The sequence below is a fragment of the Mustelus asterias genome, chromosome 2 (assembly GCF_964213995.1).
Source record: "Mustelus asterias chromosome 2, sMusAst1.hap1.1, whole genome shotgun sequence".
NCBI classification, from domain to species: Eukaryota; Metazoa; Chordata; class Chondrichthyes; order Carcharhiniformes; family Triakidae; genus Mustelus; species Mustelus asterias.
Window position 1 is genome coordinate 33,728,890 of NC_135802.1, and position 22,369 is coordinate 33,751,258.

The following is a 22,369-nucleotide window of genomic DNA, read 5'->3' on the forward strand; positions in this document are numbered from 1 at the left end:
ATGTGCGTGATGCTAGGCAAGGACAGGATCCTGAACTTCATTGTGATGCTTCCTCAAGTTGAAACCTCCATTTTCGGTTCACAATGGAAAGGTTTGATACCCATGCTTTTAGATAGTGAGGAAGAACTGACTTCTATTAAGGTGGTAAATCTCCTTCAAGAAAGTGTGTGCGCTTGTTTTCAGATATGTGCATGGCCAATCAGATGTGAACCATGGTTCAGTGGTTACACTCTCACCTCTGAGTCAGTGGGTCATAGGTTCAAATCCCACTCCAGAGACTCGAGGCTGATACACAAGGCTGATACTCCAGTGCTTTGCTAAGAGAATTCATTAAACTAAAACCCCATCTTCCCTCTCAAGTAGACACCACTCTCATGGCACTACTTCGGAGAGAAACGGGAGGTCTCCCCACTGCTCTGACCAATATTTCTCTTAACCAACATCATAAAAACAGATAAGCTGGTTATCAACACACTGCTTTTTATGCGATCTTGCTGCACAAAAATTGGTTGCTGCATTTCCCCATGTTACAAAAGTGACTACATTTCAAAAGTAATTTGTTGACTGTAAAGCTGCTTTAGATGTCGAGGTTATGAAAGACAATATATTAAGTTCTTTCTTCCTTCTGGTTTCAAGTGCTACTCCAGGCTTGAGCACAAAACTCAAGACTGATACTGAGGGAATACTGCACAGTTGGAGATGCTGTTTTCGCACAAAGCCTTAAACCGAGGCCCCATCGACTTGCTTGGATGGAATTTTAAAATCCCATGCCACTATTTCAAAGAAGGACAGGAGAATTGTCTTCTGTATCCCTCAAACATCATGATCACATTGTTATTTTGGGAGTTTGCTGCATTAAATTAGCTGTTCCGTTTCTGGCATTACAATAGTGGCTGCATTTCAAAAAGTACTCGAGTTGCTGTACAAAGCCTTGAGCTGTCCAGTCGTCATGAAAAGTGCTATACAAACGCAAGATTTTCTACTTCTTAATTGTGAACCTATGGCCTCTCATTCTGATCCCTTACATTCCTCTGCACTGTTCCAATTCTAGCATTTTTGGTTGCCCTGTACTCTCTGTTGCTCTATCATGAAAAGGCACAATGTCTCAAATCTTTCTGCAACTTTGATTTTTTTCATACCAGGCAGTGCCGAAAAGAATCAGTGTAGGATCATCTTTAAACCCTCAATAGCTTTCCTATAATGTGAAGTCCAATACTTAATACAGTATTCCACTTGAGGCCTCCTTTAGAATTTATACAGAAATCATCAACATTTCCTTACATTATTTTGAAGTGATGTATTTAACAGTATAATACCTTTTTTGTTGGTGCAGTCATGCATGCACAGTAAGTTAAAGGGCCAACTTGTGCACAGCCTGTTTACAAACATCTGTGCTGCTGTGGCTTATACTGAACAATACTCGTCATCACCTATTTTTGACCACTTCTGCTGAAAATAAAATTACTTTCTTCTTTTGCAGTCTTATCAGCCGGAGATGATGGGCAGGATTTTCTGGCCACATTCGCCCCAAGACCGGAAATTCTATTCAGAGGTCGACAGGCCTTTGTATGGTCTGCAAAATTTTCTGTCCCACCTGCTATGATTCCAGTGGTGGGCGGGGCAGGAAAATTCTGCCCAGTGTTTTTGTAAACTTATACCCACTTTCATTCAGAGTGTAATTAGTGGTTCCTTGTTAAAAAAATTACATGAATTTGCGAACATAGAATTTCATGTTCCCACTTGTTAGCCAATCCCCTGCATTAACTTCCAGAGAATTTATAATTCTCAACCTTCTGTTAAAATTCTTCCATCATCTTGCCCTCTCTAGCTCTGCAAAGGTCTTACAACCCTCCTCGATCTCTCTACTGTTCCAATTCTAGTTTTTGTTTGCTGAAGTGTTCCCATACACTTGTCCATCTGTCCTCAGAACCGCCATGACAAATGCTTTGCAGCCCTCCCAAACTGGACCCTAATGTGGCAGCTTGTTTCTCCATCCATCTATCCTGAGAACTTCATAGAATTTCTACAGTGCAGAACATAGAACATTACAGCGCAGAACAGGCCCTTCGGCCCACGATGTTGCACCGACCAGTTAAAAAAAAAAACTGTGACCCTCCAACCTAAACCAATTTCTTTTCGTCCATGAACCTATCTACGGATCTCTTAAACGCCCCCAAACTAGGCGCATTTACTACTGATGCTGGCAGGGCATTCCAATCCCTCACCACCCTCTGGGTAAAGAACCTACCCCTGACATCGGTTCTATAACTACCCCCCCTCAATTTAAAGCCATGCCCCCTCGTGCTGGATTTCTCCATCAGAGGAAAAAGGCTATCACTATCCACCCTATCTAAACCTCTAATCATCTTATATGTTTCAATAAGATCCCCTCTTAGCCGCCGCCTTTCCAGAAGGCGGTCATTCATCCCATCGAGCCTGCACCAACAATCCCACCCAGGCCCTATCCCTGTAACCCCACGTATTTACTCTGCTAATCCCCCTGACACTAAGGCAATTTAGCATGCCAATCAACCTAACCCACACACATTTGGAGTGTGGGAGGAATCTGGAGCACCCGGAGGAAACCCATGCAGACACGGGGAGACAGTGACACAGATAGACACCCAAGACCGGAATTGAACCCAGGTCCCAGGTGCTGTGGCGGTAGTGCTAACCACTGTGCCACCATGCTTCCCACCATAACTGCTCATCTCATTAGCCAGATTACTTCTCAGACATTCAAGACAGAGTCAGAAACATTAGAATGAGAAGTGAAAGAAAATGAGAACTGAAGTAACAAAACAAAAGCGGGTCTTCAGAGGTTTGGTGCAGGAGAAGAAAAGTGACAAAAGTCAAATAGAGTTATAGTCAACCCATCCGACCTGAAATTTTAATGTATTGGCTCTTGTTTATTACATTATTCTCATTAGCTGGATCAATTCCATATTTGCCAACTAAACCAGATTATCCTTTATATGTACAATGTTAAATCCAGAAAGTAATAGAATTCAATTTTCTTTTTAGGTACAGCAGCTATTGCAGAATTACCTGCGCAATGGTGGAAATTTGAGTCTGAGAATTCTGAGCTTGTAATTGGATAGATTCACTATCTGCCGCAGAATCTGTTACACTGCCATCTTGATGAGATTCAACTACTGATTCCATGGTCATTTGTCTAAAAAAGCAAGTCACAAATATTACTCAATTTAAAAGTTCAGCACATCATGTACCAAGAACAAAGGTTATTAACATGCATCAACTGTTTTTGCCAAAAATCTGTTGGACATGTTCTATTTTGGGGACAGACTGTGGATGGGGGAAGACAGATGTTAGGTGGAATTCTGGCAAGCTCCATTCTACTTTAAGTTTATATGTGTTTGCATTCCCAATCCAAAGAAAAAGAAATCACACAAGCAAGTTGTTCAGTTTAACCATTCCATTTTGCTGTTAATATTCCATATAAGCAAAAGGCACAATCCCATATGCCCCTCCTGCTCTCATATCTCCATTTCCTTTAACCCTTTGTCTAATAATCTATTCTTAGATACGGATAGCCCCAAAACACCGTGTAAAAAAAATTCTCCTGCTCTCTGTCCCAAATCTTTAATTTTACATTCATGCCTCCTTATTCTAGGCCACTCAACCTCTGGAAATGGGCCGTTTTGATCTACTTTCCCTTAATTGCCTTTTGTTCTAATAAAAACAAGCACAATTTCTTTGTACTTCGTCCAATCAGGCAGTATTCTAGTCAATATGTACTATACATATTCTGTCTCAATGTGCTTTCTATGATGTGAAGGGAGAGAATTGATGATAAAGATGGGGTGTGACAGAGAGGCTGAAACTGCATACAGTGTGTCAACTGTAGTCTTACTCAGATTTTATATAAATTTGCCAGTACGTTGGGACTTTATATTCTATATCTCTCAGTGTAAACCCCAATATCCGCTCGCTTTCTTATGGTATTGTACACTGCAGGTGCAGCTTTAATGAGTTGTGAAGCTAAACCCACAAATCCTTCCATTCTTCCATGCTATCCAATATTATCTCCTTCAAGTTAACTAACTAGCTGTTTATAACCCACTTTTCCCCTCCAAGACAGGTGACTGAAGGACCTTTCAAACCTGGTCTGTCTAGCTTCTGCACGAATAGATTTCACCAACTAGTCATTAGAAGAACTTTGGAAATGTGTCTCTTTGAAATACTGATATCACAAAATAAAAAACTTTCATTTTTCGATTGATGACAAGATACCCCACCGGAACAAAAAAAAATCATTTGCTGTAATCCAGAAATAAGTATGCACGTCTTCTGATGTATCATTGGACAAATATAGTGTGGTGGTGAAGCATACAGACCAGAAATATATCATGTCCTTGGGTTATACTGCTAGCTGATGTTAGCAGTGTGCGTACCACAACAAAAGGTGATGTCCTGAGGCCCAGGAGGGCTGCAATCCAGCAACTATGGCTGTAACGGTGCATAGATAGCATTGATACATCTGTGAAGGCCCATGGTTGAGGAGTCTACATTCAATTTCCTTGCTTAGAACTGAAGACTGGTTACTTGAGCAAGGTTTTACAGGAAATGGATGCAAAATTGCTTATACTGAAAAATACTTTTTAAAATACAGTTAATCTTAAACAAATTCATGTGTTGAAATTTTGACAATCTTAATAACCATCTTGTACAAAATATCCACTTAATCTTCTTTAAAGCGACTGTATCCTTCAAAAAAAGGTTTTAATCTTTTAAAAAGTCAAACTTTTAAAAGATACTCACCCTGTGTTTCTGAGTTTCTTGTGTTTGTATGCGATCACTAGCTATTTAGGAAATAGGATTTCACTTTTGACTTGCTTCAGAAATATTTTTGTATCAATAATGGAGACATCAGTGACATTCTGCCAGCTTAGAGTTTCAAGTTCATTCAGCTGCTTCCCTTATGAAAGAAAAACGCAGGGCATAAACTGGGAGAAACAGCTGCAGATAAGCAATGATGGATTGGAAACCGAGATTAATCTCTAATAAACTTGTTTTGCAAACAAATCAGGGGTATTTAGTAAAATGCTGTTTCCCAATTCTCTGTCCAGTATGTTAGCATATATTTTTGTTCTAAAGAATCTATTAGTGTTCAAAATAAAAGTATTTCAGGTATTGAGCATTTTAACTTTGAGCGATTTCAATGTGCTAGTAAAATATAGCAATTTAACAATCATCAAATTGAACTTCATGATTTTGCTCAACAATCTGTAAGATGTTTTGATAACATTTTCCATTCTATTTTATATCCACAAGATTTCTGGGTTAAATGTGTTCCAGCATTACAATTTACTCGCAACAGTTTCTGAATAAATTTTGTGCTGCTAATCAAAAGTCGAATTTTAGAAAGCAAAGCTACAGCATCAAGGAGATGTTTTTCCATTCCAGCGAAGAAATTTAAGTTCTGCTTCTAAATAATGTTACTGGTACTTATTCCAAAGGACTATACCAAAGGAATAAGTACCAGTAACTTTTAAATAGATCAAATGAAGAGGTGAAATATGCTTCTTGTATCAATTAGCATGCCTCCCAGCCTGTCCTATCTTATCCCACGGGTTCTGTCAGACCTGCTATGTATCGTATTAACTGACTTATTTGACTTCGTTGAGGAAGCAGCAAGCAAGGTGGATAAAGGGAAATCTATAGATGTGGTATACATGGATTTTCAGAAGGCATTCAAAGGTTCCTACACAAATTAAGAGTTAATGATGTAGGGAGAACATATTAGCATGAATACATGATTGATTAGCTGACAGGAAGCAGAGAGCAGAGAATAGGGATAATTGGGTATTCTTCAGGTTGGCAAGCTGTAACTAGTGGTGTGCCACAAGGATCAGCGCTGAGGCTTCCAACAGTTTATAATCTACATCAAAGACTTGAATGAAGGAACTGAATGTATAGTAGCTAAATTCACCAATGACAACAAGATACGCAGGAAAGCAAGTTGTCAAGAGGAGGTAAAGAGTGAAAAGCAATATAGATACGATTAAGTGAGATTCGGCAAAAATTTGGCAGATGGAGTATAATGTGGGAAAATCTGAACTTGCCCACTTTTGCAGGAATAATAGAAAATTAGTATGCTACTTAAATAGACAGAGAGATTATAGAACCTGGTGGTACAGAGGAATCTGGATGTCCTGGTACATGAATTATAAAAGGTTAGTATGCAGGTACAGCAAGTGATTAGGAAGGCAAATGTAACATTGGCATGTATTGCAAAGGGAATGGAATATAAAAAGTAGGGAAGTTTTATTGCAGCTGTACAGGGGCTTGGTGAGACCACAGATGGAGTACTGTGCACAGTTTAGGTCTCCTTATTTAAAAAAGAAAATAATTATATCAGAAGCACTTCAGAAAAGATTCATACGACAAATTCTTGGGATGAAGGGAAAATCTGATAAAGTAAAGTGAATAGATTGGACCTAAACTCTGGTGCGGCCGCATTTGGAGTATTGCGTACAGTTCTGGTCGCCGCATTATAGGAAAGATGTGGAAGTGTTGGAAAGGGTGCAGAGGAGGTTTACCAGGATGTTGCCTGGTATGGTGGGAAAATCGTATGAAGAAAGGCTGAGGGGCTTGAGGTTGTTTTCGTTAGAGAGAAGAAGGTTAAGAGGTGACTTAATAGAGGCATACAAGATGATCAGAGGATTAGATAGGGTGGATAGTGAGAGCCTTTTTCCTCGGATGGTGTTGGCTAGCACGAGGGGACATAGCTTTAAATTGAGGGGTGAGAGATATAGGAGAGATGTTAGAGGTAGGTTCTTTACTCAGAGTAGTAAGGGCGTGGAATGCCCTGCCTGCAGCAGTGGTGGACTCGTCAACGTTGAGAGCGTTCAAGTGGTTATTGGATAAACATATGGATGATATTGGAATAGTGTAGATTAGAGGGGCTTTAGATTGGTGCCACTGGTCGGCGCAACATCGAGGGCCGAAGGGCCTGTACTACACTGTAATGTTCTATGTTCTATATACACATTGGAGTTTAGTCGAAGCATTCAAGATCCTGAGGGAACTTGATTAGGTGAATATCAGGATGTTTCTTCTTGTGCGGGAGACTAGAACTAAGGGATACAGTTTGAGAATAAGACGTGTCCCTTTCAAGACAGATGAGAGGGGAAATTTTGCACCCCTTGTGTGTGTTGGGGAGGGCTGATGCCTGTGAGGGGGGGAAGGGTGCTCCCGAGACAGCAGTTGTGGGGAGAAGGGGGGTTTGGAAGATTGGGGAGAGTGCCCTCGAAACTGCGAGGGGGGAGGGTGGGAAACTGGGGAGAATGTCTCCAGTGCCTGCAGGGAGTGGGGGAAGTGAATAGTGCCTCCAATGCCTGTGAGGGAAGGAAAGGGCAGAGCTCCAATCCCTGAGAGGTGACATTTAAGACGCAAGTTCATTACTTGCAGCTAACATGTTTCTTGTTATTTTTTTTCAGCTTGCACTCCAAAATATGGGAAAGTATATTAAAGGAAGAGTGCATATTCTGTGCAGTCAAGGTGCCAGCTTTGATTCAGTCACAGCACTCTCGTTTCTGTGTCAGAAAGCGTGTGTTCAAGTTACACTCTAGATGTGAAGACATTATCTACAATGGCACTTCAGTGTAATATTGCATTGTCAAAGATGTCGGCGGAATTCTCCCTAATTGAGACTAAGTGCCCACACCAGCGAGAAAATGGGAGGATCTGCTGAGTTTTCCCAGCATTTTGTTTTGTTTCAGATTCCAGATCTGCAACTTTAATATCAACTGGCTTGCATTCCCAAGAATTTGTAGTGAACAGACACAAAGAGATATTTTTTCCTGCCATAGGTGAATCTACTCTTGTAACTTAGTCACCTGATTTTTTTTCAAAACCTTGTGCCACTCGTCTGGCTTCAGCTTTATAAGTCTCATCAGTGACCACCTTTTCCATGCAGATCCATCGATGAGATAAAGGAGCTGTCCACTATCTGGCACTTGGTGTACACCCCAAATTCTCGCCAACTGCGTAATTCTTCTGATTGGCATATTTTATTAACTTGTCTACAAATTTGTTTGAAGCCACTAAGACTTCTCGATCACATGGGCTTCTGCTCCTTTTAACATTCTTGACCTGTACCATATTCCTCAAGTTTGTTAGACTGCTATCTCATTCTGGACGTTACTCTTTGATCTCCCACTCCTATTAACAGATTTTCTTCCAACAGTGTGGGATCTCTTCCCATGAGACGCACATCGCTCACTGTCCAAACTCTCACTACGTTTTCTTACCTTCCATTTTTGTACTTTTATGTTCCCAATTCATGGACCTAGCCTCCTGCCCCTTATCTTATACATTTAACCAGTTTTTCTTTAAACCTTCTGGTGGCCTTCCCTGCTCTGCCTCTAAACTCCTATCCCCTCATGCCATTTATTTTATAGCTCCCCCTTACATTAGATCTACCGAAATGCATCACTTCGCATTTATCTGGATTAAATTCCATCTGCCATTTCTCCGCCCAATGTTCCAGCCTATCTATATCCTGCTGTATTCTCTGACAATGTTCATCACTATCCGCAACTCCAGCAATCTTTGTGTCGTCCGCAAACTTACTGATCACACCAGCTACATCTTCCTCCAAATCATTTATATATATCACAAACAGCAGAGGTCCCAGTAGAGCCCTGCGGAACACCATGCTGATACATTAACTCCAATTCCATGCACTTTAATTGTGCATGTTAACCTCTTATGTAGAACTTTATTAAAAGAGTTCTGAAACTCCAAATACATCACATCCACTGGTTCACCCTTATCGATTCTATGAGTTCCATCCTCAAACAACTATACTCGGTTTGTCAAACATGATTTCCATTTCATAAATCCATACTGATTTTATCTAATCCTGTTGTTATTTTCTAAGTATCCTGTTATCATAGCCTTTATAAAATATGTAGAATTCCCCCTCCTACTGATGTTAGGCAAACCAGTCTGGATTTTCCTGTTTTCTCCCTCCTTTTTTAAATAATAGTGTTACATTTGCCACCCTCCAATCTGTCAGGACTGTTCCAGAATCTACAGAATTTTGGAAGATGACAACCAAGGCAGCCACTTTTTCTAAGGTCACCTCTTTTCGTACCCTGGGATGTACGAAACTAAACTAGCTCAAAATATAAAAAATGATAGTAAACGTTTTTACAAATACATAAAAAGGAACAGAGTGGCTAGAGTGAATGTTGGACCCTTGGAGGACGAGAGGGGGATTTAATAGTGGAAAACGAGGAAATGGCTGAGACTTTAAATAAGTTCTTTGTGTCGGTCTTCACAGTGGAAGACACAAATAGTTTACCGAATATTAGAGATCGAGACTTGGTGGGAGGTGAGGTCCTTAATACAATTACTGTTACTAAAGAGGTAGTGCTTGGTAGACTAATGGGACTGAAGGTAGACAAGTCCCCGGGCTCGGATGGAATGCATCCCAGGGTACTGAAAGAAATGGCTGAGGTAATAGCAGATGCGTTAGAAGTTATTTATCAAAATTCGCTGGACTCTGGGGTAGTGCCGACTGATTGGCACTGTTACGCCGCTGTTTAAAAAGGAAGTAGACAAAAGGCGGGTAACTACAGGCCAGTTAGCTTAACGTCCGTCGTTGGGAAGATGCTGGACTCCATCATTAAAGAGGAAATAGCAGAGCACCTGGATAAGAATGGTTCGATCAAGCAGACGCAGCATGGATTCATGAAGGGAAAGTCGTGTTTGACGAATTTACTGGATTTTTATGAAGATGTGACTAGTGCGGTTGACAGAGGGGAACCGGTGGATGTGGTGTTTTTAGATTTCCAGAAGGCATTCGATAAGATGCCTCACAAAAGGTTGCTGCAGAAGATTGGGGTACACGGAGTTGGGGGTAAGGTGTTGGCGTGGATTGGGGATTGGCTATCTAACAGGAAGCAGAGAGTTGGAATAAATGGGTGCTTTTCTGGTTGGCAGTTGGTGACCAGTGGCGTGTCGCAGGGATCAGTGCTGGGGCCTCAACTGTTTACCATATACATAGACGATCTGGAGGAGGGGACTGAGTGTAGGGTATCAAAGTTTGCTGATGACACGAAGATGAGTGGGAAAGCGAATTGCATGGAGGACGCAGAAAAAGTCTGCAGAGAAATTTGAATAGGCTGAGCGAGTGGGCGAGGATCTGGCAGATGGAATATAACGTTGGCAAATGTGAGGTTATCCACTTCGGAAGAAATAATAGTAAATTGGAATATTATTTAAATGGAGAAAAATTACATCATGCAGAGGGACCTGGGGGTCCTTGTGCACGAATCACAAAAACTCAGTCTGCAGGTGCAGCAGGTGATCAAGAAGGCGAATGGAATGTTGGCCTTTATCGCGAGGGGGATAGAATATAAAAGCAGGGAGGTCTTGCTGCAACTATACAAGGCACTGGTGAGGCTGCAACTGGAGTACTGTGTGCAGTTTTGGTCCCCTTATTTGGGAAAGGATATATTGGCCTTGGAGGGAGTGCAGAGAAGGTTCACCAGGGTTGATACCGTAGATGAGGGGTGTAGCTTATGAGGAGATTGAACAGATTGGGTCTGTAATCGTTGGAATTTAGAAGGTTGAGGGGTGATCTTATAGAGACATATAAGATAATGAAGGGGCTGGATAGGGTAGAGGTAGAGAGATTCTTTCCACTTAGAAGGGAAACCAGAACTAGAGGGCACAGCCTCAAAATAAGTGGGGGCCGGTTCAGAACAGAGTTGAGGGGGAACTTCTTCTCTCAGAGGGTAGTGAATCTCTGGAATTCTCTGCCCATTGAAGTGGTGGAGGCTACCTCGTTGAATATGTTTAAATCACGGGTAGATAGATTTCTGATCGATAAGGGAATTAAGGGATATGGGGAGCAGGCGGGGAAGTGGAACTGATCCACTTCAGATCAGCCATGATCTTGTTGAATGGCGGGGCAGGCTCAAGGGGCTAGATGGCCTACTCCTGCTCCTATTTCTTATGTTCTTATGTATTCTTAAGCCATGGAAATTTATCAGCTCTCTGTCCTATTAATTTCTTCACGCTACTTAATACCAATTTCCTTCAATTCCTCTTTCTCACCAGACCCTTGACTCCTTACCATTTCTGCGAAGTTATGTGTGTCTTCCTCTTTGAAAACAGAGTAATGTAGTTGCTTAACTGCCCTGCCATTTTCTTGTCCTCTATTATAACTTCTCCATTTTTGGACTGTAAGAGACCTACATTTTCCTTCACTAATATTTTTCTTTTTACACATTTATACAAGCTTTTACTGTGCGCTTTATGTTACATGCAAGTTTACTCTCATAATCTATCTTTCCCCTCTTAATCAATCTCTTGGTCCTCCTTTGCAGAATATTGAATTTCTCCTAATCCTCACGCTTGCTACTTTATCGGGCAACTTCATATCTTAGGATCTAATATGATCCTTAATTTATTTTGGAAGCCATGGTTGGGCCACTTTTCTTGATATGTTTTTGTACCAGAAATGAATGCATAACTATTGAAATGCATATATTCATGCTTTAAGTATTAGCTATTACCTATCCACAGCCATACATTTTAATAAAGTTCTCCGATTTGCCTTAGCCAACTCACATCCCATAGCTTGGTAGTTTCCATTCCATTGTTTCGATTTAGGACCCAAGTTCTTGATCAAATTTCTTCACTTTCCATCCAAATGAGAAATTCTATCATGTCATAGTCACTGTTCCCCAACGACCCCACACAAGATTATAAATTAACCCTTTTTCATTGCAAAATAACAAATCTAGGCTAACATGTTCTCAAGTTGGTTCCTCAACATATTAGTCTTAAAAAAATCTTGTACACATTCCAGGAATTCATCTGTCAAAGTATTGTTGCTAATTTGATTTGTCCAATCTCTATGTAAATTAAAGTCACCCACGATAATTGTAGCACCCTTGTTACATACATCTCTAATTTCTTGTTTAATGCTGCCATCTCCTACCTTACCACTACTGTTTGGAGGCCTAAAGACAACTCGCACTAATGTTTTCTGTCCCTTATTGCTTCTTAGCGCCATTCAGATTGATTCTACATCTAGATTTTCTAAGCCAATATCCTCTGAATATTGCATTGATCTTATAGTTAACTTACACTATCCTTCCTTTCTTTTTGTTTGTCCTTCCTAAATATCGTAAGAAGTCTCACAAAACCAGGTTCAAGTCCAACAGGTTTATTTGACAGCATGAGCTTTCGGAGCACTGCCTCTTCATTAGGTGAGTGGAGAGTTGGGTTCACAAACAGGGCATGTATAGACACAGACTCAATTACAAGATAATGGTTGGGATGGGAGTCTGAACAGGTAATCAAGTCTTTACAGATGCAGACAATGTGAGTGGAGAGGGGGTTAAGCACAGGTTAAAGAGGTGTGAATTGTCTCAAGCCAGGACAGTTAGTAAGATTTTGCAAGTCGTGGGGGTTACAGATAGTGTAACATGAACCCAAGATCCCAGCGCTCCGAAAGCTCATGCTACCAAATAAACCTGTTGGACTTTAACCTGGTGTTGTGAGACTTCTTACTGTGCCTACCCAAGTCCAACGCTGGCATCTCCACATCATGGCTTCCTAAATATCAAATACCTTTGGATATTCAGTTCCCAGTCTCAGTCATTCTGCAGCCACATCTCCATAATTGCAATCATTATCATCCCCTCGTATAGCAATTTTCACTGTTAATTCATCTACCTTATTGCAAATGTTCTGTGCATTCAGACCAGTATCATTAGACTTGTCTTTTTAACATTTTTAAAAAAAACTATGGCCCCATTTTCTGCTAGTCCTTACGCGCTATACAGGCAAAACATGCCATTCATAAAGTACATCGGGAAGAAAAAAGAATAGGATGCAGAATACAATGTTTCTGTTACAGGAAGGTGAAGAGAAAGATCATTTAGGCTTCTGCACCTGATCGCTAACTGGAATATACATGTCATGGACATAAAATGAAAACAGGATCAGAAAATTGCTAGCTTCATAATACATGATAGGACCATTCAAAAGTCTGATGACAGCAGGGAGGAAGCTGTTCTCGAGTCTGTTGGTATGTATTTTCAGACTTTTGTATCTTTTTCCCAACGGAAGGTGGTGGAAGAGAGTACATTCGGAGTGCGTGAGGTCCTTAATAATGCTGGCTGCTTTCCCAAGCTAGCGGGAAGTGTAGACGGAGTCAATGGAGAGGAGGCTGCTTTGCGTGATGGACTGGGCTACGAGTGGACATGCTGAATTTCTTCAGCCTGAGAGTTGGTCTGCTTCCACTTTTGTTTTCTATTTTTCTGTCTTTCAATTCTCTTTTTGTTTCCCTCTCTTCTGTCTTCCACTCAGGTTCCCATTCACCCACCACATTAGTTAAACATTCCCCAACAGCACTAGCAAATACCCCGACAAGAATATTGGTCACTGCCCTGCTGGGCTTACAAACTTCAACGAGGCCAAGAAGAGGGCACAGCCCCTGTGGTACCCACGGGACATGGAAGGGCTTGGTCGTGCAGACACCACGTGTTCCCACTCTCAGTACACCTGGTTGGAAACATAGTCGCAGAAAAGCGGCAGTCAGACCAAGGGGTTACCCCTTTATACGCTTTGGAGTTAAAGCAAATTAACAAATTAAGGGGACAAATTGACAAATGACCGTGTGAACAAAGAACATTACAGCACAGGAACAAGCCCTTCGGCCCTCCAAGCCTGCACCGAACATGCTGCCCGACTTAACTAAAACCCCCTACCCTTCCGGGGACCATATCCCTCTATTCCCATCCTATTCACGTACTTGTCAAGACGCCCCTTAAAAGTCACTACCGTATCCGCTTCCACTACCACCCCCGGCAATGGGTTCCAGGCACCCACCACTCTCTGTATAAAAGATCTGCCTCGTACATCTCTTTTAAACCTTGCCCCTTGCACCCTAAACCTATGCCCCTAGTAATTGACTCTTCCACCCTGGGAAGAAGCTTCTGACTATCCACTCTGTCCATGCCTCACATAATCTTGTAGACTTCTATCAGGTCTCCCCTCAACCTCCGTCGCTCCAGTGAGAACAAACCAAGTTTCTCCAACCTCTCCTCATAGCTAATGCCCTCCATACCAGGCAACATCCTGGTAAATCTTTTCTGTACCCTCTGCAAAGCCTCCACATCCTTCTGGTAGTGTGGCGACCAGAATTGAACACTATATTCCAAGTGCGGCCTCACTAAGTTTCTATAAAGCGTCAACATGACTTGCCAATTTTAAAACTCAATACCCTGGCCGATGAAGGCAAGCATGCCATATGCCTTCTTGACGACCTTCTCCACCTGCATTGCCACTTTCAGTGACGTGTGTACCTGTACACCCAGATCCCTTTGCCTATCAATACTCTTAAGGGTTCTGCCATTTACTGTATATTTCCTGTCTGTATTAGACCTTCCAAAATGCATTACCTCACATTTGTCCAGATTAAACTCCATCTGTCATCTCTCCGCCCAAGTCTCCAACTGATCTATATCCTGCTGTATCCTCTGATGGTCCTCATCGCTATCCGCAAATCCATCAACCTTTGTGTCGTCCGCAAACTTACTAATCAATCCAGTTACATTTTCCTCCAAATCATTTGTATATATTACAAATAACAAAGGTCCCAGCACTGATCCCCGAGGAACACCACTTGTCACAGCCCTCCATTCAGAAACGCACCCTTCCACTGCTACCCTCTGTCTTCTTTGACCAAGCCAGTTTTGTATCCACCTTGCCAGCTCACCAAATTAAAAGGACAGCTCCTTAAAGGGAAACTGCAACAAAAGAGAGAGAATCAGAAAGAAACTTCCAAAGTTCAAACCAAAACGTGATTGTCGGGATAATTAAAGGGACCCCAGCCCCCGTGGTGCCCATTGCAGAAAGCCACAATCATGCTAGCGGACACTACATGCACCCGATCCAAGGGCACCCAGCCGTAAATGTAGACGCAGAAGGGGGGCACATCACTGAGCTAGGGTTTATATAAACCCAGTGGTGTGCTTAACCAATTAACCCACATTAACAACCTTAAACACTCCTTGACTATTAATTATTTCCTACCCTAACACTTACACAGAAATGACCTACTCACTGATGCTCAGTTTGGGTTCTGCCAGGACCTCCGAGCCCCTGACCTCATCACAGCCTCGGTCTAAACGTGGACAAAAGAGTTAAATTCCAGAGGGAAAGTGAAAGTGACTGATCTTGACACCAAGGCTACATTTCAATGTGTGGCGCAGCAAGGAGCCCTAGCAAAACTGAAGTCAATGGGAATCAGAAGATGAATTCTCTGCTGGCTGAAATCATACCTAGCGCAAAGAAAAATGGTTGTGACTGTTGCCAAGGTCAATCATCTCAGTTCAAGATATCACCATAGGAGTTTTTCAGAGTAGTGTCCTAGACCCAAACACCTTCCCCTGCTTCATCAACACCTTCCTTCCATGATAACATCCGAAGTGGGGATATTCACTGATAATTGCACAAATGTTCAGCAATATTTGCAACTCCTCAGATACTGAAGCAATCAATGTGTAGTGATGGAGCATGTGCAGATAACGGCCGCCATTTTTATTAGGAGTGGTGAGCAAGAGAGCGCATCTTTGTTGGTGGCAGTGGGCTCCGTGGTGACACTGGGATCGGGGGCGAATTGGCTTTGTCTTGGAGTGTTCCCAGGGTGATGGGGCTGCATTGCGTCGCACCGGGAGCGGTGCTGATCGTGGAGGTGGAACCTGACTTTCTCGTCCGCCGGCACTCGATCGGGAAGTCGGGGGACATCTCCTCGTAAAATAGCTGCCGCCACCCCCTCCTCCAGAACCCAATCAAAATGGCCACCCCACCTCCCGATTTCGGCCCTGCGGCCCACGTGACACCAATATCTGATGTCATGTCACCGGTGACATGCTCCCCCTCACCAATCAGGGACAACCTTTGCCCCAGTCCCAGTGAAGGCCAATCAGGGCCTGGCAGTGCAATTTAAATGCACCAATGAGGTTAAGACCAGTGACGTCATGGGTATATGAACTAAGCGCACGAACAGCTCTCTCTCTCTCGCCTTGGGAACAGCTAAAGAAGGGTAACTGTACAGCACCTTTGGATGCTGAATAAAGCCACTGAAATTTAACACCGAACTCGGACTCTCTGTGGAAACGAAGAGATCTAAAATGCAGCAAGACATGTAAAATATTCAGGCTCGGGCTGATAAGTGGCATGAATGTTACTTGCCACTTAAGTACCAGGCAATGACCATCTCCAAAAAGAGTGAGAGAAACTAACCATATCGCCATGACATTCAATGCCATTACCATCACTGAATCCCCCACTAGCAACATCCTGAGGGTTACCATCAACCAGAAATTGAACTGAACCAGCCATATAAATAATGTGGTTACAACAGGTGGTCAGAAACTGGGTATTCTGCAGCGAGTATCTCATCTCTGACAGCCCCCATCTACACAGCTCAAATCAGGAGCGTGTTGGAACCATCACCACTTGCATGATGCATGCAGCTCCAACATTCAAGAAGCTGGACACCATGCAGGACAAAGCAGTCCATTTGATTGGCATCCCATCCATCACCTTAAACATTCGCTCCCTCCACCACCAATGCACAATGGCAGCAGTGTTTACCATCTACAGATGCACTGCAGCAGCTCACCAAGGATTCTTAGACAGCAGTTTCCAAAACCACAACCTCTGCTACCTGGGAGGACAAGGGCAGCAGGTGCATGGGAACACCACCATCTGAAATGTACTGCCGTTCCTTCACTGTTACTGGGTCAAAATCCTGGAACTCCCTTCCTCTTGGCACTGTGGGTGTTGCAACAACACAAACTGCAGCTGTTCAAGAAGGCAGCTCACAACCATCTTCTCAAGGGCAATTAGGGATGGGCAATAAATTGTTATCCACTGACCATTGATATCCACACCCCATAAATGAATAACAAAAAGTTCTAAAGTGTTGTTTTCTTGGAGAGGATACTTCTGAACTGAGTTGAGGGTGTATTGCTGATTGTGACAATGGGGTTTTGGAGTTTGTAGCCAGCCATATCTAAGAGCTGTCTTTTTCAGACTTATTGTGGGGACACTTTGAGGTTTGTGCATGAGAGATCAACAAGTAGCTGGATGTGCTCTAGAGTGTGTGCTGTGACAGCACGGTTGTCAGCATTATAGCTGTTCTGTAATCTTTGTACCAGCCATGAGCCTTTGCAGATTGAAGTGGTTGTCCTGAACTGAATGTGTACTCCTACATCAAGATCCTGAAAAGTAAATAGCAAACAGAACCAAAGCCATTACACAACCTTGCCTGGTTCTGTTGGTGACCAGAAAGGCACCTGATAAGGCACCATCTTGAATTCGACTGACCGTCATGAAATGAGCGGATGATCTGATCATCTTTTCAAGACAGATGTGTTTGTACAGCATCTTCAGTAGACCTTCACCTTTCACTGTGCCCAAGGTCTTGGTCAGGTCAGCAAATGCCATGTAGGAGGTCCTTTGTTCTCTTCTCAGAGCTTTTCTTGAACGTCCTGCACCTCAAAATTCATGTCAACTGTTCCTCGTCCAGCATGAAAGTCACACTGTGATTCCAAGTACACCAAGTCTGTATAAAGAATGTCAATCCTGTTGAGAATAATCCATGCAAGAAATTTTCCTGCTGTGAAGATAACTAAAACACCACAATGATTGTCACAGATAGACTTGCTTCCTTTCCGTTTGTACAGGTGAGTTATGGAAGCATCTTCTGATTTGATTTATTATTGTCACATATATTAGCATACAGTGAAAAGTATTGTTTCTTGTGTGCCATACAGACATACCGTTCAAGAGAAGGAAACGAGAGAGAGAGTGCAGAATGTAGTGTTACAGTCATAGCTAGGGTATAGAGAAAGATTGTATTCTTGGACAAAATTCCCCGATTCAAAATTAAGCAAAAGAGCCTAGTGAGGTTCCTTATCAAGTAAACACCTCCAAACTTGAATACATCAGCTCCCAGAGAGTTAATCGCAGGCATTTGCTTCATAGACTCAGTAACTTTAGCTTAATATGGATCTCGAGTGCCAGCTTGTTTGGAACATAATGGTGTGGGAGTGATTTAATGGCCTATGTACTGCATGCTTTATTAATTGCTATCTCCACCTATCCAGCCAACTTCAATGACATATGCACATATGCATGCAGGTCCCTCTGCTCCTACAGTCCCATTAGATTTCCATAATGGAATTATTAAAACTGTACGTTATAGTTTACTGTGGTACAGATAGTGTCTTGTGTCCATTAATCCCTGGCTTTCGTATTAAATGACTATATATAAAAGATGTCTTCATTTTCATGCCATTTTACAGCTCTATGTTTGAAAACATATATCTGAGTTAGGGTAGTAAAACATCCACCGGGATTTCATACCTAATTGGTATCTCGTGATCCTGCCAGAATATAAATGTAAATGTAACATCACTATTCAAAAAAGGAGACAGAAATCAGGAAACTATAGATCAGTTAATCTAACAGCCGCCATTGTGAAAATGGCTAGAATCCATTATTAAGGCAGTAGTAGCAGGACATTTAGAAAATCATAATACAATCAGGCAGATTGTGGATCAATGAGGTATGTGGGTCATCAACAGCAGCACAATTGTACTCCAACACAATCTGCAACCTCATGGTCTGGCATATCCCCCACTAAATCATTATCATCAAGCCAGGGGATCAACCCTGGTTCAATAGGGAGTGCAGGTGGGCATGCCAGGAGCAGCACCAGGTATATTTAAAACTGTGGCGTCAACCTGATAAAACTTCCAGGACTACTTGTATGCCAAACAGCAAGTGATAGAGCGGAGCAATCCCACAACCAAAGGATCAGATCCAAGCTCTGCAGTCCTGCCACATCCAGTCGTGAATGATGGTGGAGAACTCACTGGAGAAGGAGGTTCCACAAACATTCCCATCCTCAATGATGGAGGAGCCCATCATATCGGTTCCAATGATAAGGCTGAAGCAATCTTCAGCCCGAAGTGCTGAGTGGATGATCCATCTCGGCCTCCTCCAGTGTTCCCCAGCATCACACATGCCAGTCTCCAACCAATTCAATTTACTCCACATGATGTCAAAAAATCGGTTGTAGGCCCTGCGAAGGCAATGCGCCCTGATAACATTCTGGTAATAGTACTGAAGACTTGTGCTCCAGAACTTGCCACTCCTCTAGCCAAGCTCTTCCAATACATCACAATACTGGCATCTACCCGACAACAATATGGAGAATTGCCCAGGTACGTCTTGTACACAAGAAACAGGGCAATTCCAACCCAGCCAATTACCGCCTGCCCCATCAGTCTACTCTCAAATCATCAGCAAAGTGCTGGATGGGGTAATCAACAGTGATATCAAACAGCATCTGCTAAGCAACACCAAGTTTGGGTTTCACCAGGGTTGCTCAGTTCCTGACCTCATTACAAACTTGGTTCAAAGATGAACAAAGAGCTGAATTCCAAAGGTGAGGCGAGATTGACAGCAAGGCCGCATTCAACCGAGTATGGCATCAAGGAGCCCGAGCAAAACTGAAGTCCATGGGAATCGGACAAACTGTCCACTGATTGGAGTGAAACCTGACACATAGGAAGAAGGTTGAGGTTGGAGGGGCGGTGCAGTCATCGCAGCTCTAGGAGGAGGCCCTCAGGGTAGTGTCCTGGGCCCAGCCATCTTCAGCTGCTTCATCAATGACCTTCCCTCCGTCATAAGATCAGAGGTAGGGATCTTTGCCAATGCCTCAGATACTGAAACAGTCCATGTTCAAATGCAGCAAGATCTGGACAATGTCCAGGCTTGGGTTGACAAGTGGCAAGTAATGTTCGCGCCACACGAATGCCAGGCAATGACCATCAATAGTAAGAGAGAATCTAACCACCACCCCTTGACATTCAATGGCATTACCATCATTGAATCCCTCACTGTCAACATCCTTGGGGTTCGACTGGACTCATCACATAAACACAGTAGCTACAAGAGCAGGTCCAAGGCTAGGAACACTGCGGCGAGTAACTCACCTCCTGACTTCCCAAAGCCTGTCCACTATTTACATGGCACAAGTCAGGAGTGCGATGGAATACTCCCCACTTGCCTGGATGGATGCAGCACCAACAATTCTCAAGCTTGATGCCATCTGTGGGCGGCAAGATACAGTGATGAGCGCTGCTGTCTCACAGCACAAGGGTCCTAGGTTTGATTCCTGGCATGGGTCACTGTCTGAGCGGAGTCTGCAAGCTCTCCTGTGTCTGCTTGGGTTTCTTCCAGGTGCTCCGGTTTCCTGCCACAGCCCAAAGGATGTGCTTGTTAGGTGCATTGGCCATGCTAAATTTTTCCTCAGTGTACCCAAACAGGTGCCAGAGTATGGCATCTCGGGGATTTTCACACTAACTTCACTGCAGTGTTAATGTAAGCCTACTTATAACACTAATAAATAAACTTCAGACAAAGCAGCCCACTTGGTAGGCACCACACTCACAAACAACTCCCTCCCCCCACCGATGTCAGTAGCAGCAGTGTAGACTAGCTACAAGATGCACTGCAGCAATTCACCAAAGATCCTGAGACAGCACCTTCCAAACCCACGATCACTTCCATCTAGAAAGACATGGGCAGAAGATACATGGGAACACCACCACCTGCAAATTGCCCTCCAAGCCACTCACCATCCTGACTTGGAAATATATTGCCATTCCTTCGCAGTCGCTGGGTCAAAATCTTGGGATTCCTCCCTATTGTTGTCTACATGGACTTCAGTAAGGCCTTTGACAAGGTCCCGCATAGGAGGTTAGTTAGGAAGGTTCAGTCGCTGGGTATACATGGAGAGGTAGTAAACTGGATTAGACATTGGCTCAATGGAAGAAGCCAGAGAGTGGTAGTGGAGGATTGCTTCTCTGAGTGGAGGCCTGTGACTAGTGGTGTGCCACAGGGATCAGTGCTGGGTCCATTGTTGTTTGTCATCTATATCAATGATCTGGATGATAATGTGGTAAATTGGATCAGCAAATTTGCTGATGATACAAAGATTGGAGGTGTAGTGGACAGTGAGGAAAATTTTCAAAGCTTGCAGAGGGATTTGGACCAGCTAGAAAAATGGGCTGAAAAATGGCAGATGGAGTTTAATGCAGACAAGTGTGAGGTATTGCATTTTGGAAGGACAAACCAAGGTAGATCATACAAGGTAAATGGTAGGACACTGAAGAGTGCAGTTGAACAGAGGGATCTTGGAATACAGATACATAATTCCCTAAAAGTGGCGTCACAGGTAGATAGGGTCGTAAAGAGCGCTTTTGGTATATTGGCCTTTATAAATGAAAGTATTGAGTATAAGAGTTGGAATGTTATGGTGAGGTTGTATAAGACATTGGTGAGGCCGAATTTAGAGTATTGTGTGCAGTTTTGGTCACCTAATTACAGGAAGGATATTAATACGGTTGAAAGAGTGCAGAGAAGGTTTACAAGGATGTTGCCGGGACTTGAGAAACTGAGTTACAGAGAAAGGTCGAATAGGTTAGGACTTTATTCCCTGGAGCGTAGAAGAACGAGGGGAGATTTGATCGAGGTGTATAAAATTATGATGGGTCTAGATAGAGTGAATGCAAGCAGGCTTTTTCCACTGAGGCTAGGGGAGAAAAAAACTAGAGGACATGGGTTAAGGGTGAAGGGGGAAAAGTTTAAAGGGAATATTAGGGGGGGCTTCTTCACACAGAGAGTGGTGGGAGTGTGGAATGAGCTGCCAGATGAAGTGGTGAATGCGGGCTCACTTTTAATATTTAAGAAAAACTTGGACAGGTACATGGATGAGAGGGGTGTGGAGGGATGTGGTCCAGGTGCAGGTCAGTGGGACTAGGCAGAAAAATGGTTCGGCACAGACAAGAAGGGCCAAAAGGCCTGTTTCTGTGCTGTAATGTTCCAGGGTTCTATGGTTCTAACAGCATTGTGGGTCAACCCACAGCACATGGACCGCAGTGATTCAAGAAGGCAGCTCGCCACCATCTTCTCAAAGGCAACTAGTGATCCGTAATAAATGCTGCCCAGCCAGCAATGCCCATGTCCCATGAATGAATAAATTTACAAAAAAAAGTCAGCATGGTCTTGTGAACGGCAAATCGTGTTTGGCAAATTTGGGTTCTGTGAAGATGTAACAAGCAGGGTGGACAAAGGGGAAAAAGTAGATGTAGAGTTTTTGTATTCCCAAAAGGCATTCCATAAGGCACCACAAGAAAGATTACAGAACAAGAGCTGTGTATCTTAAAAGTAGGGACGTCTTGAGACCACACCGTAGTACTGTGTACAATTTTGGTCTCCTTACAAGAGTGTTGAG

At 43.0% G+C, this 22,369-nt stretch overlaps 1 protein-coding gene across 12 annotated transcripts in view; it reads right to left on the reverse strand.

Moving 5' to 3' along the window:
• The window catches only part of LOC144506712 (cAMP-responsive element modulator), a 132,192-nt gene that overhangs the window by 91,659 nt on the left and 18,164 nt on the right, over window positions 1–22,369 (reverse strand). For 6 of the 12 annotated variants that reach the window (XR_013499959.1, XM_078233108.1, XM_078233115.1 and 3 more), the window contains 2 exons: window positions 4,783–4,939; window positions 3,049–3,175 (listed from right to left, as the gene is read on the reverse strand). The exons of the other annotated variants lie outside the window; for them this stretch is intronic. Coding sequence is in view for 5 of the 6 variants with exons in the window: in XM_078233108.1 (XP_078089234.1) it covers window positions 3,049–3,171 (123 nt within the window). In the remaining variant the exon portion in view is untranslated. The remainder of the gene's footprint in view (window positions 1–3,048; window positions 3,176–4,782; window positions 4,940–22,369) is intronic. 12 annotated transcript variants of the gene reach the window in all.